A 14,697-nucleotide genomic window follows, 5' to 3' on the forward strand; every position below is an offset into this window, starting at 1 on the left:
TCGCTACATGCATCGTTGCACGTGCGCAGATACGCGTGACGTATACGCCACTCGAATCCGTCACAGGCAGCTTTCTATCTAATCGTGTCGCAAATTTAAAAATAAAAAAAAACAGAGAAATCATTCTCCCGCAACCGTGCGCAGCAGAGATCATCCGCTGAGATCTCCGAGAGATTACGTTTTGCAGCTAAACGAGCGGCTAAACTCTTGACGTCTTCGTGATGCGCGCGGATTCAAGAAGTATATATTTTAATATTCATCGACTTACGGCGCGAACTGTAGAGAAGATATACACGGAGAAGAGGTAAGTGGCAAGATAAAAGAAAAATGTAAATTCGAAGGAGAAGAGAGACATTATCATTCAGATTCAAGCGCGTGCATTAATTCTCGGTAAACAGGTGGCACGCTCCGTTCTGCAGGTATCAATACGTTATCGGGCGATCTCTAATTGTGTTCCTAATTAATCGCTCACGACATCGGTAAATTTAGAAAGACTATAGATATATACACGTCTCTCGTTTCTACGTGCGTAAATCAATTACGTAAACGAGATACAATAAAAACGTCCGAGAGCGTTCGGGAGAGAGGAACAATTCTAATCGCTAAATACATCATCGAATTTTACGGACGTAATAAACGTTTCGCATTCGAAAGAGGTAGCCAATATTTCCTCGTGGGTACTCCGGCGCGGAGAACCAGGCGCGCTCCTCCTCTCTTTTCCTTTATCCGACTCCGCAGATGAAGCTTCAAGATACGTCGGATAACGACGAATTGTAAAACGCTTCCCGCGCGCGCGGTCTCTTTGGCTGCATTATGCGGGATGCCTTGTAAATTTATGGAGCGTGCATTCTTGCGCCTTACGAGCGCTTACGCGATCGAAAAGTGTGCGTGCGTTGCGGCCGCGCTCGAATCGCCAAGGCCGCAGCGTCGAATCGCCTCTTTTTCAGGCCCACGGCCTGAACGCGACTTTCCGTGATTTTCCCCCGTTTCGCCTGTTTCGCCTCGCTGCAGATCAATTTCAGGCAGCGCGTCACGGGAGCGAGGAGAATTAAAAAAAGGAAAAAAAAATTTCAGCCCGGAAACCGCCCGGAGAATCATTGTAATCTTTGTCGAGGAATTTTATGGCGCACGGTCCAGCTAACGCCATACGCTCCGACACTGGAAGGCCGATGTTTCCTCATCGGCCAGCGACGCCACGATAATGATCCATGGATCCACAGCCTAGATCGCCATGTTCCAAGCGCGTCAGTCGCGTCACGAACACGACTGTGCGCGTGTGTCGCTCGGGTGCCTCTGCTTCACGCCGAAAGGCTCGAGGAAGGGCGAGGAGTGGGTTCCTGTTTGGGCCTTTTTTTCGATAGCGCTTCCTCTTTTAAAAGGCCGGGGGACAGCTTTATGTAGCAGTCGAAACGTGTGTTTACGGTGAGTCGACAAAGTGCCACGCTCTCGACGACTTTCTTCGTAAGAATTGTTGTAGCGTAAGAGCGTCCTCGATCATTGAGTCAAAAATCATGGTGAATATATTATAATAATTTTGTTATTATTGTTGTGCGTTATCAGAATGTTTGAAAAAGGACGAGAGAGAATTATCTAACGACATAATATCTCGACGACGTACGCTTGATATTTCGAGTATCTACTTTTGATTATTTTAGTAATCAAATTTAGCAGTTTTCAAGTTGTGAGTGATCCCCGAATTAAAGAAATTTCTAAACAGCTTTATAAATACAAGAAGAATATAACATATTCTTTGTTCGATGTTAAGTAAATTTAATATTAAAAAATATTAAAAAATATTAAAATAATTATTTAATTTTATATTAGCAGTACTAATTAATTAATTAAAACTGTTAACATTAATATAAAATTAATAAATTAATTCATTAAAAGTGCAAATATTTAAATATTTAATATTTACAAATTATAAAAAATACAATAAATTATTTCTTAAAGAACTTAATTTAAAAAATATTGACTTTAAATTTGAAAGTTGTCAATATCTGAAAAGTGTATTATTTTGAGATAAATATTTATCGTACATGCTATATTAGCATAAACTAATTTATATAGTCTCATCTATTAGTACATACCATTTTAATATCCTTGTTGTATATTTTTACGACTTTTTAAAAAAAACAAACAAATTTTTTACTTGATATAAGTACAAATAATTAAAGAATAAATTATTTTAAATAATTTATTATAAAATTTATTATAAAAGAATAAAAACCACAAAGTGGTTTTTTTTTTAAACCTAGAGTTTTTTTAACTATTGCTATAATTTTGCACAACAATATTTACACAATTGAAATGCAGGGTTATTGCAAATGCACTATTACATTTGATAATAAAATGCCAAAGCAAGTGACATTTTTGCGTTGTTATTCAACATGCATTTTTTATCAGTAGTTATCGAATCATTAAAGAAACGAATAGTTACTAGGGCTTAAGTTTTACGCTTAACCAACGTAACAATGTCTTGGCTAGACGACAGTCGTTTAAAATACTACGTACTTTGTCTAACAATAAAAAGTAGAAATCTTTAATACAAATAGACAATTAATTCTTTTTGTTAACTTAACGTTGTATAAATATTGTTTCGTAATACTGTAATACTATGTTAAAATTACTTTTTTAGATGGACTTCAAGTTATAGCAGAAATTATTTATTGGCTTTGTTTATACGCCTGAAAATATATAACTTATAGAATATAAGTGTGTTCCGGAATTAGTAAGCTTTATATATATGACCGTGAAAAAAATTTTATCATTTATATTTATGAGGACATAGATACTACTTATTTTCTTCTTTTTATTTACTCAATCGCAATCTCGTACGTGCAAAGATGAAGATCAAGCTGGTCGGGCAAAATAAGATAACAAGAATGATAGACAGATACGTTCGAAGACGCGAGAAATCGCGCTGCATAATTAAAGATGAATCACGCGTAGTGCATTTAAAGCCTCGTAATAATTACGAGGAATTATGTAAAAAGGTATGGACAGCGTCTATAGAACTTTACATTTATCCGGCAGTGCCGAGTTGAATTTTTCCGGACCTGTTGCAACAATTTCAAAGAATTTCTTTTCTTATATTAGTAATATTACATAAAATAAAATATTTAGTAAAATAACAATATTATGTAAAGATGTTCTAAATAAAATTTGTCAGAAAAAATTAGGAAGAAGTTTAGGAAAAATCTTTTTAAATTTAAAATATTAAAATATTATTTTTTATGTATTATGTAACTTACTGTTTAATTTTTAATTTTAAATTTAAATATTTATTTATTTATTTAATTTTTGTGTTTCTTATTACGAAAGGTACTCTTTTGCCGATCTGCTTGAGTCCATTTAGTTTCATTCCGCTGATCGACAAAATATCTTTTTATTTCTTCAGGTTCCAAAAAGATATCATCGCTTTTTTCTCGATATGAGTAACGAAAGTAACAAAGGACCACCGGGCGCTATAACGGTTGGCTTCTCGCTATTGACGCATCTTTTGCTTGTGGCTCCAGTTATATATATCCTGGTAGTTGCGTTTGAAAACTACAGTTTCTTCTCATGGCATCCGATATGCATGTCTGTTGGGGTAAGTTCAAAAAGAATAAAAGAAGACTGCTTGAATATGCCACAAAAAATTTAGTTAAATAGATTAATTTCTCTTCTTCAATTAGATATAAGTGTTTTTTTTATCATTATTATCGATGACGGTTAATCAAAATGTAATAACTAAAAAAACGGTGTCCTTTAATGTCTTTTTTTGTTTTTCATTGAAATATAATAATTCCCGATGTTTCTCTATCTCGTGACAAAGGTCGGTCTTCTGGTTACCGAAGCTGTGTTCAGCGTCTCCGGTGAGGCGTACATCGCTTGGAAACTGCCCAGGCGTAACAGAGTGACGATACACTGGATCCTACATACGATTGGCTTGACCGTAATCGGGATTGGCTTCATCATTATCATCGTTAACAAATTCAAGCATGACAGACCGCATTTCGCCACGACTCACTCGCAGCTGGGTTTATCGACGATCATAATGACCGTAATGACCGCCGCTTTTGGAATCCTGGCGAACAACACTGTCTGGGTATACCCGCGTGTTAGGCCGGTGCTCATCAAAGTCGCTCACGCTTGCGGCGGCATCAGCATGACCATTCTACTACTGGCTACCCTCATCAACGGTACCTACAGCCACTGGTGGTCCGGTACCGACACCGGGAGGGACCTAATATTCGCGTCCTTGTTCTTCGCGGGCGTCTTGATACTCCTGAAACCGATCCTCGGCGCCGTTTCGAGGTGCAGAGTCATATTCGGACCACCATCCAGCGACACTTAACACTTCGTCGACAAAAGCTCTGACCGAAGTCTTGTCCGAGAGAAGTTTTATCACGTCGAGACGCGGATGACGTACGAGAGTTGTAGTCCACAAGTAAGATGTTTTTACCCGATCGATCGATGAAAAATCACACTGTCGCATTTATTAAATCGATTAGGTTTTCGCTTGGAGAACTATCCTAGTAGCACAAAAACAATATCGTAAAGTGGACGCTTCATCTTATTTAGCTAATTTGTCTAAGCAGCAATATTGGTTCAATATTAATTTAACATTGGGTCAATATTAGATTATTCAATTTTTCATAGTGGACATTAATTGTATCCTAACTTGGAACCAATATTTTATGATCGATATTGAGGTTACATTGGAAAATATTGGGAAAACATTAGTCATAATGCGTTCCCAATATAACCAATGTTTAGTCAATATTTAATCAATGTACTGCCAATATATTTTACTACTAAGATAACAATTATAATTAACAAAGTCAACGGTATAATTTGAAAGTCGCCAATGATTTGCAATAAACGAGACTATTTTTCAAGACGACACAACTGGTAAATTTTATTGAAACAGTAACAGTTACGACGTTTCAGCCTTTGCTTTGGGCCCTTTTCAAGTAATGTACAATAAATATTGAAATGGACGTTGTAGGTCTTTACTGGTGAGCAGTAACTGTCAGACTGCTCATCAGTGAAGACCTACATCGTCAATTTCAATATCCTTTGTATTATTATCTTTATAAATTAACACTCTTTGATATCATTATCTTTATTATTATTGCATGACACGAATGTTTAATGTAACAACAATTATAATCATGATTCGCTGACACGAGTCACAAATTTATATGTGATTGTACATTACTTGAAAAGGGCCCAAAGCAGGGGCCGAAACGTCGTAACTGTTATTGTTTCAATAAAATTTGCCAGTTGTGTCGTTTTGAAAAATAGTCTCAATTATAATTAAATTTAGTTTTGCCAAGTGGCTCATTCTCGACGCAACTCTTGTGGAATATCCAATAGAGCGGTGAAAAGCCAAAGATTGTAGAATTAATCTTGTTATTTGAATGTTATATCTTATACCGGTCCTATCAGCAACATAATTGTCTATAAAAATTGAAATAGATACTGTTGTATTAAAAATCATGACGAAGGCCATAAGATCTGATGCTATTAACCATTTATATCAACACTTTATTAATTACACATCATAAACATTTATTACACATTACAAATTTACACATATGCGTACGCATGCATAATGTACATTTGTGGATGTGTGCTTGTAACATAGATATATATTTTTTTATAATATATGTACATATAATAATAACACAACGTAATTTATTTAATATTTTTCAATACCTTTATACATATATGCTATTTTTATTATACGCTACTTATACATATATATATATATACAGAATAAACAAAACGTGTCTAACTGTAAGATATCTCGAAAAGAAGACATTGGAATTATTTTTTTCCTGATCTGAATCATTTTTTTATTATCATGACACGATGTCTCATACTTTTATATGCAGAATAATCAGAAGAATCATATCACGTTTAATAAATCATATATATTCCATTATAAAAATAATTTTTATCATCTTAAAAAATTTATTTTTTAGACAATCAATTTAATATTATGCATACCTCTTAAAACAATTTTGGTATAAAACTTTTTTTTATGTCTTGTGTTCAATATATTCTTAGTCTGGTACTTTTTGTTCATCCTGTATGTATAACTCATACATATATTAATATGCTATCGTTATTCTGCACTATTGTTAAGAACTTTCATCTTAACAGGACTTAGTCCCTCTATTTTTTAAATTTTAATCTACTTAAATTATGCAACAATACATTAACACACGCACATATCCTAATTTGTTTGTTTATTCAGGATATATGTATGTACGATATAATCATTTTTATCTTTCCTCATTCCGTGTAAGTTCCACTTTTAATACTGTATAATATTTATTCAAGGCATTATTGTGTCCTGATTATACGCCATTCAATATGTTCTATTATAGAGTTAAGACATCAGTACTTGGATTCTACAATAAAATTGCTCTTTCTGCAGAAAATGTCCTAATGATAATGTCGCATCTATTTATCCGTGAAGAAAAAAAATTTTTCCTTTACACGAATTTACTTTGAATATTCTTGAGAAAAAAAACTCCTTTTTCCACTAATTTTCTTTCATGAAAGAAAAGACTTCTCTTAAAAGAAAGTGCCTTTTCCCATCAGATGTAACTTGGACACGTTAATTTGTACTGTTCGCTCTACTCGATTGCTCGTAACGTTATTAGAACCGTAACCACCATGCGATGACAAATTCTTTGTTAAATATTCGACACTAATGTAGCACAAGCCAATATTTATTTTACTTTGTTTGGTGGTTTATATTTTTTACATAATTAAATTTAGAAGAAAGATTATTTAAACGAAAGGTACAAAGTATCACACTTTCTTTCTCACTTGGGAAAATTATTCCCAACTTCTCTCGATTCAACATCACTGCAATATCATCATGTTACCGCCTTGTCGTTATGGTTCATAATGCGTCACTGTTCTTAATTCTACTTACATTAGTAGGACAGTAGTCAAGCATCTGACTTAGCCAGTATGAGAACCAGTGTCGTGACTAACATTAAATGAATTGTCATTATTTTTCACGACAAGGTATACTTTTACGATCATTGCGTGGGAAGTCGCATCACATATTGGATAACTAACGCATGGTCTAGAAACATTAAAGTTATTGAACATTTAACTGGCTTGGCGTAATATTTGCCAACGAGGAAAGCAGTTATATACATGTATCTAACGGCACTTTCGTAGTATAATATTTGTCTCTAACTTTAAAAATCTGCGCGATTTCAAAACGCGGCTTACTAAAATACTTTTATCTTATCTCGCTTTCTCGTTTTAAGCTCGCTAATGTCTGAGGTACGTTCGTAACAGTATTTGATTCTACAACTTTACGAGTATTTGCAATGGTTTAAAAATCGTTCTGAAATTCTTTAATTTTTGAGTTATTTAAATTCACTATTGTCCCTACCTAACCTACTTATTTTGCAGTTATTTTTGATTCTATAAGCTACGAATAATGATTTTTTATTTTCGACTTGTCTGCTGCCAATTTATAGGCACATTAAGTGACTGATGACTCACTTCATTTGTAGGATACAAGATAAGAGACTCAAAAATATCGTATTAAAAATAAAGGTGCAAAAATTTGGAATACTTTCTGATATTACACAGCAAAGTGTAAAGGTTTCAAGCAAGATACGCTTGATATAATTGGCATATAAATATTCACGTCTTCATACATAAATTTCTTTCACAGAAGGCCACTCTCTTTATCTATAAAGTTTTTCACTTATCCAGAATCAAGTTTTCCTTGAAAAAGTTGTCAAGGCATCAATAGTTTCTTTATAATTGTAACTATAACAGATTAAGATACAATCTTCTGCTAGATTGTTTAAAATAATTCAAAAAATATTTTCTATAAAAATAAAGAATTGCAATTTTTTTAGTCATACGTTACCTTCCTCGTCAATAAATTTATTATCCTTCCCTACCATTAAAGTCGTAGTGTCAAATTATACTCAATTTCAGTCATTTTTAACTATTTCATAGGTCGCCACTGCTTCTATTCAATATTTGATTAATTTGATTAAATAAATGGTTATAATCAACGATTCATTGAATAAATACTTACTCGATATTAATAGCCTTACACAATATATTGTTAATTATAACCATTTATTTATTCAAATAACAAAATATTGAGTAGGAGCAATAACGACCTATAAAATTGTTAAAATTGATTCAATGGGATTAACAGTGTATAAATTTGAGATCTAATAATTCTCGCGATTTTTCTTGTACCAACTTTCATTATCGTTTTTTTTAGCATATCCAAAATATCTAATTTATTCCCTGAATATTTTTGCACGTCAAGGGATGCGATATCCGTAATGTTCAAAAATTTTTTTGGACAGTGTACATATCTATCAAATACATCCACAGTATTTATCTCTAAGTTATATCTACAAGAAATTGATATACATTGAGTTATCTCGAGTTCTCTGTGTCTTCACACTGCCCTTCTGTTTTCAATTTTTTGTTCTATTTACTAAATATATTATAAACATTTTTTTATGCATAAGCTGTATGTATTTTTATATTTTCTGTCATAATAAAAATAATCAATCGATTCTAAAAAAATAATATTTTTCTATTGTGTGGAAATAATTTGTGTGTGTGTGTGTGTGTGTGTGTGTGTGTGTGTGTGTGTGTGTGTGTGAGTGTGTGTGTGATACCTCCTATTATATTTGATATATAGATAAAATATTATTTTTCTCTAAAAAATAATTCTCTAAATACTATCTTTACTATCACTTTTTGTAATCCTTTTCAGTTTCTTTTAATGTATCGACGATTTTACACTTGGTTATTTTTTAACATTCTTTGGCCATTAAAATTTTAATATCAATTATTTATTTAAGCTCCACCGTTAATATCAACAATTTACTTGTCAAATAACTTCTTTATCATAAAAGTATTGCAATGTTAATTTATTATAAAAGAATATAATTTATTTTTATTAATATTAATAGACTGTATATAGTTAATAAGAAAGTTCGTTCTTCCACATTTTTTGAGAGCATAAAGGGATCACGCTTAATATAATATTTTTAATAAAATTCGAGTTTTAAAAAATTCAAAATTTAATACTTTTCACAAATTGTATCAAGTGATAATAGAATAACTTGCAGCATTGTCAATTGAGGTTGACAATTATCAACATTTTAAGAATGCTTGTTCATGTCAAAGACAAGCTTACGATGGGCGCATTGTGACACTACAGAGTCATTTTTCTAAGAATTCGTCACGGGACTTAAAACAAACGTGTCGTGTCACACTTGCTGCGAGGTAATCAGATTAGTTTTACTAGAATTCTTAAGGATCGACGGTCCGGGGAGTTTCTGAGTAGTTTGAGTGACGCTGGGTGGTTGCACCATCATCGGCTGACCGTTTGCCAGGATAATCGTATCCCGCATCGAATCATACGTTCCTGGGGTTGCTTCAAAAAACATTACAATTTAAATGTAAGAAATATCGTTTTTTGATCGAATTTGATTCTTAATAATATTTCTGTACCAATTTAAATTTTATTTCGGAGTTTTTTATAAATTGCATATCGGTACAAGTTGTCGGAGATTTGAGACGCAATCATAGTTAAAGATAGAAATAATATCTCAAATTAAATAGATCGCCAATTTAATAATGATTAAATATATGAATCGTTAAAATATAATAGAATTCTTATGTTAATTTATTGCTTTTCATCAAAATTCATCGTAAATACTTAAAACAAATTAAAATTTTATCGTAATCAGTCCATAATTATGATTAAAAATAATTATAATTTTCCTATCTTTTTTAACGAGGTTTTTAAATTTAGGTTAATAAAAAATATTATTACCTAAGGAAGCCATCAAGGTACCGGAAGATGTCAAAGAATTTTGTGACGCCGGGCCCCATTTAGATGTTGGCTGCAACAATATCTTTATGCGATTCCATATATTCATATTTTTATCTTTACCCTTTTCCTTTCCTGTTTTTTGACAAGATTCCCTATCGTCAAGCTCATCCTCATCATCGTCATCCTCGTCATCGTCATCTTCGTCATCATCATCGTATGATGATCGCCGACGGCGTCCCTTCAGCTGATCCTATATTTGTCATAATACGTCTTTTGTATAATAATTGCCGAGACATTATTAATGTTTAAACAAAAAGAACGTCACAATTAACTTACTATAGCTAATCCAACAATTACTAAAACGGGAAGTATACTAATGACCCAGCCTAATACGTCCGCCCATTTCGGATAAATATAAGCTCCATACTTGAGCGGCTCGTATTCCACCCAGTTGAAGCAGAGAATAAAGAACAACGCCGCGGGCGTGATGAGCTTCCACATCCATGTCCAAAAAAATCTCCATAAACGGCCTCGGGGTCCGATCATCTGTTGAACGTCATCCAGAAAGCGATCCGCGCCGTACACCCATGCCACTAGAATGCATTCGCTTATAGCAATCAACAGGACAGACCAGTTAGCCGCGTATTTGTCCATTAGCTGCAACCAGTACATGCCAGCCTGAAGAGAAACAAACAATTGCGGCCAGCCTGAAGAGAATCAAATATATATCAATAAAACTGTCCGTAACTCACATTAGTGGTGAAAATGACACCACCAGCGTAGCCGATCACCGCAGCCCCTAGGACAACCCAGATCTTGTAATTTCTCAATGACGGAATACCGTCAAGTATCGCCGTGGTGACGGTCTCCATAAGAGCAAACTGTGAATCAAGACCCAAGGTAAGCAGCATGATGAAGAACAGTAAGGACCAGACGGGCGCAATCGGTAGACGAGCCACAACCTACGCAAAATCGTGGATAAAATTATCGATGATTCTGAAACATGTTATACTCAAATTATAATGTAGGCCGCCAATATAAGTCAATGTCACATATCTTTTCTAATTATTTTTTTTTTAACGCACAGATAATACGGATAACACGGAAAAAAAATGCGAGATTGATTTGATCGAAATCAAGATTAATTAATAATTACCTCTGGATAAACAATAAATGCCAAACCAGCGCCTTCATCAACTACCGATGCCACCGGGACGTCGAGCTCGTGAGCGAGGAAACCGATTACCGAGAAGATCGCCAGACCGGCGAAGAAGGAGGTCCCAATGTTGCTAATCGCCACGATTAAAGAATCCTTGTAGCAGTTATTGGTGAACTTGTTATACGAGCTTAAAGTGATCAAGCCTCCCCAGGCTGGACTTAAGGCGAAAAAGATTTGAACGGCGGCATCTCCCCATACTTTAGCGGATGTCAGTCTTTTCCAATCGGGGGTCAGATAAAAGAGTACACCCTCGTTAGCACCGGGAAGTAAAATTCCACGAATAAAAAGGGCGATCTACAAAAAAAGTAGCACGTTCATTTAAAATACGGTAAATACGCGTGTTATAATATATGGACGTACGAGGACAACGTATGGAAAAAGAGCCGTGAAGTATACGACTTTGCCTGAGCTTTGTACGCCTTTACTCAGACAAAGAAACACTATGATCCACGCCAGGAAAAGGCTAGCCGCTATGGACGGTCGAATAAAGCCAGTCTCCTCGATTCCACTGCTGATTCCCAAAACATGATTGCTAGACGCAAAGAAAATTTTTTTCTGTTTATTTCTCATTAAAAATTATTGTTTCTGGTTGAAGATAGTAAATTATAAATTTTTTTGATGTAATATTACAAATTATTTTTAAACTAAAATCATAGTTTTTTTTTTAAATAATGGTAAAATTTAACACAAGCAAAGACTTAAAAAGTACACGTAAGTACAGAATAAAATTAATAAATTAACAATAGACAGTATTGAATTGTGGTAATAAGTCGAATAAAATGCAATAAAAAGAGCATGTGTTGATCCACATGTTATTACTGAAAGTATTCCTCGGCCGGCGGTTTTCTGATAACGCCGGTTATATTCTCGATAATCAGGCCCATCACAGTCATTTGAGTCGAATTTAAACATTTTCCTTTGAAGTAAGAAGCATTTTGAGCGGCACAAGCCTCGGCAGCGTCTGGCATGAAGCAATCTTCGGTGCTCCACTCTTTCTCGCATTTGCTCCAGGGCAACTCCCAGCCACCTGTGCGAAGATATCTAATAAATCTTCGGAAAAGCAATAATTTCTGTTTTATAGCAGTCCTTTATTCGCCGCGAATACACACACACACACACACACACATTGATTTTCAAATTTATTACTATTTTATGTGTTACACTCTGCAGCATTCTGAAGCTACAAAAATTGCCCTTCGTATATTAATACAATTATTTACCAACGACCGAAGAAAACATGTAATACAGCGTCCAGGCGATGATTAAATTATAATAGAGCATGACAACGGAACTAACGAGGACCATTCCGTATCCTAAGCCACGAAGCAGAGGACAAAATTGCTTGTAAAGGGCCACTGGTCCAAGACTAGCGTATTGTCCTACAGAAAAAAAAAGATGTATGTACATCTATATATCTCGTCACGGTAGAGTAAACAGTATGTATTTCCTTTAAATATCACCTAAGGAGAGTTCCATGAACATAAGAGGCAATCCGGCAATAATGAGCATCGTGGTGAACGGTATCAGGAAAGCACCGCCGCCGTTCGAATAACAAAGATACGGAAATCTCCAGACATTTCCGAGGCCTACGCTATATCCCAGGAGAGACAAAAGAAAATCGAATTTTCCTGTCCAGGTTCCGCGTTCCGGGTGTTCGTCTTCTTCATCCTGCAAGGGCACTTGACTATTCGCTACTGAGTACTTGTCTTCGTTCTAAAAAAAAAAAAAAAAAAAAAATCGACGATTATATTTTAATAATATTCAACAGTTTCCTTTCAATGCTTTTACGCGACATACGTTCGGGCAATATCCAAAAAGTAAAATCAAAATGTGAGCTTTGCTTACATCCCAGTCCACGTACGGACGTATTCTTGAAGATGTGTCTTCCATATTTTTTTACGCATATAGTCTTCTGCCGTGATATTAATTGTTCCTTCGTTTTTTTATAGTTTATACCGAGTTGCGTCTATCAAAGTTCATTGTTAATTTTTTTTCTTTGATGAGCGAACTTTCTTGTCCTATATACAAATTTCTTTATTGAGTACTGTTTTAGTGACGCTCCTTATTGGATTCATTTTTGTATCATTTATTTGAAGGTAGAAAATATGTTATTTTATTATAAAAATACAGGAAGAGCAAGCTTTTTTTACAAACGACACAGTTGCATCTAATTTTTTTCATCGTCTCTATATTGAATAGTTCACTGAATGTACATTGCTAAATAATTTATTCACACTCTGATTATTATTATCGTGTTAACATCCTATAAATGGATATTCATCAATTACGTAATTGATTATATATGTGAACTTATAACTTATATGTTAACTTATAACTTAACTTATTATTCTTTTGTTTTATTTTATAGTCTAAAAGAATTAATAGCTTACAAAATTGATTATTTTAAAAGATATTACACCATAAAAATTGTTAAATGCAATTAAATAAATCAATGATAGCTTTAACTCTATAGTAATTTTTATATTATGGAAAAAATTATATTATAAAAATTATTTTAAATGTTATATATATATATAAATATTCTTTTTAATTAATTTAACATAAAAAATTGTATATATAAATTCGAATTTTAACTAATTTGTGGCAAGGGAAAAAATCACTTAGGCTAATATTAAAATTAAACAATAAGCTAGTTTTAAATATATAAGTCCCAATTAGAATGGAGATTCATCATATTTCTATCATTCAAAATCACATATGTTTATATCTCCACTTAAGCATGTTGAGGAACAGAATGTCGCCGGTATCAGCTGACGACCGCCGATACCATTGACCTACCTACCAGCCTTGACAGAGAAGCTCGTGAAGGTCACTCGCACTATCACTAGATTTCAAGTTCAACACGCGGCAGAGATTCGAATTATAAATTGCGGAAAGACCGGAGCCCAGAAGAAAGAAGAAAAAGTAGAAGAAGAAAACGAAAACGAAGAACAAGAGAATGAAAAAAAAGGAAAGAAGATCATACAAACGAATAGAATCGAATAAACGTGGAAGACTGATCGGACAGCGCGAGAGCAATCCGTGCCCGGGCAGCCGACCGGTCTGTCTGATTATAAGGGAGCTTTTGCTACATGAAGCCCTCTTCACTTCTCTGGAAAGCTCGATCCTGCTCGACACTCTCTCGTTCTCCTGCTCTCTCTCTCTCTCTCTCTCTCTCTCTCTCTCTCTCTCTCTCTCTCTCTCTCTCTCTCTCTCTCTCTCTCTCTCTCTCTCTCTCTCTCTCTCTCTCTCTCGCTCGCTCGCTTGCTCTCGCTTTCTCTCTCTCTCTCTCTTTCTCTCTCTCTTTCTCTTTCTCTCTCTCTCTGTCTCTCTCTCTCGCTCTCGCTCTCGCCCTCGCACTGGGAGACCGAGACCTGTCGAGCCTCGAACTCAACTCCGGATCGATCGATATTACTGCTCCTGCGAGCTGATGTGCTCTGCTCTAAAGCCTTTGCACCCTCTCTCTCACTTCGACTGTCCTCTCGATGCCATTTCCCTCCAACCGTACGCCCAGGTTTGCACTCGACAAGAGAGACATTTGCATCTATCCTTGTGGGGGTAGATCGCGTAGGAGGTGCAAAGGTGGAAAGTAGGATCACCGGACGTCACTTTTCACATGATTTTTATCGTA

The 14,697-nt window shown here is 34.7% G+C and overlaps 2 protein-coding genes across 5 annotated transcripts; one reads left to right on the forward strand and one right to left on the reverse strand.

The window, feature by feature from the left end:
- The first annotated feature begins 213 nt into the window (after positions 1-213).
- On the forward strand, positions 214-7,897 carry LOC105837157 (cytochrome b561 domain-containing protein 2). Of its 2 annotated transcripts, XM_012681695.3 has the most exons (4): positions 214-304; positions 1,075-1,422; positions 3,401-3,592; positions 3,818-7,897. In XM_012681695.3, exons 3-4 carry the CDS (start codon positions 3,434-3,436, stop codon positions 4,337-4,339), a joined length of 681 nt encoding a protein of 226 aa, XP_012537149.1. In that variant the 5' UTR covers positions 214-304; positions 1,075-1,422; positions 3,401-3,433; the 3' UTR covers positions 4,340-7,897. The 2 variants fall into 2 exon arrangements, with proteins under 2 accessions (XP_012537149.1, XP_012537147.1); XM_012681693.2 differs by lacking the exons at positions 214-304; positions 1,075-1,422 and adding an exon at positions 1,433-1,514.
- Positions 7,898-8,749: 852 nt separating this feature from the next.
- On the reverse strand, positions 8,750-14,213 carry LOC105837154 (sodium- and chloride-dependent glycine transporter 1). 3 transcript variants are annotated; one of them, XM_028192460.2, is made up of 11 exons: positions 13,870-14,213; positions 12,912-13,032; positions 12,527-12,779; positions 12,287-12,445; positions 11,886-12,093; positions 11,427-11,598; positions 11,004-11,360; positions 10,600-10,809; positions 10,184-10,525; positions 9,848-10,097; positions 8,750-9,445 (listed from the first exon to the last, which is right to left on the reverse strand). In XM_028192460.2, exons 2-11 carry the CDS (start codon positions 12,954-12,956, stop codon positions 9,279-9,281), a joined length of 2,163 nt encoding a protein of 720 aa, XP_028048261.1. In that variant the 5' UTR covers positions 12,957-13,032; positions 13,870-14,213; the 3' UTR covers positions 8,750-9,278. The 3 variants fall into 3 exon arrangements, with proteins under 3 accessions (XP_028048261.1, XP_012537143.1, XP_028048264.1); XM_012681689.3 differs by having other exon boundaries at positions 12,912-13,084; XM_028192463.2 differs by lacking the exon at positions 12,912-13,032 and having other exon boundaries at positions 13,870-14,212.
- Positions 14,214-14,697: the final 484 nt, after the last annotated feature.

Source organism: Monomorium pharaonis, chromosome 3 (assembly GCF_013373865.1).
Source record: "Monomorium pharaonis isolate MP-MQ-018 chromosome 3, ASM1337386v2, whole genome shotgun sequence".
NCBI lineage: Eukaryota > Metazoa > Arthropoda > Insecta > Hymenoptera > Formicidae > Monomorium > Monomorium pharaonis.

Excerpts from the sequence above, each read along its gene's own strand:
- LOC105837154 (XM_028192460.2), bottom strand. The coding sequence starts at position 12,956 with ATGGAAGACACATCTTCAAGAATACGTCCGTACGTGGACTGGGAT. Across the intron at positions 10,526-10,599 it reads GTGTCATTTTCACCACTAAT|GCTGGCATGTACTGGTTGCA; the intron begins GTGAGTTACGGA and ends GTTTCTCTTCAG. Across the intron at positions 9,446-9,847 it reads TACCTTGATGGCTTCCTTAG|CAACCCCAGGAACGTATGAT; the intron begins GTAATAATATTT and ends TGTTTTTTGAAG.
- LOC105837157 (XM_012681693.2), top strand. Across the intron at positions 3,593-3,817 it reads CGATATGCATGTCTGTTGGG|GTCGGTCTTCTGGTTACCGA; the intron begins GTAAGTTCAAAA and ends CTCGTGACAAAG.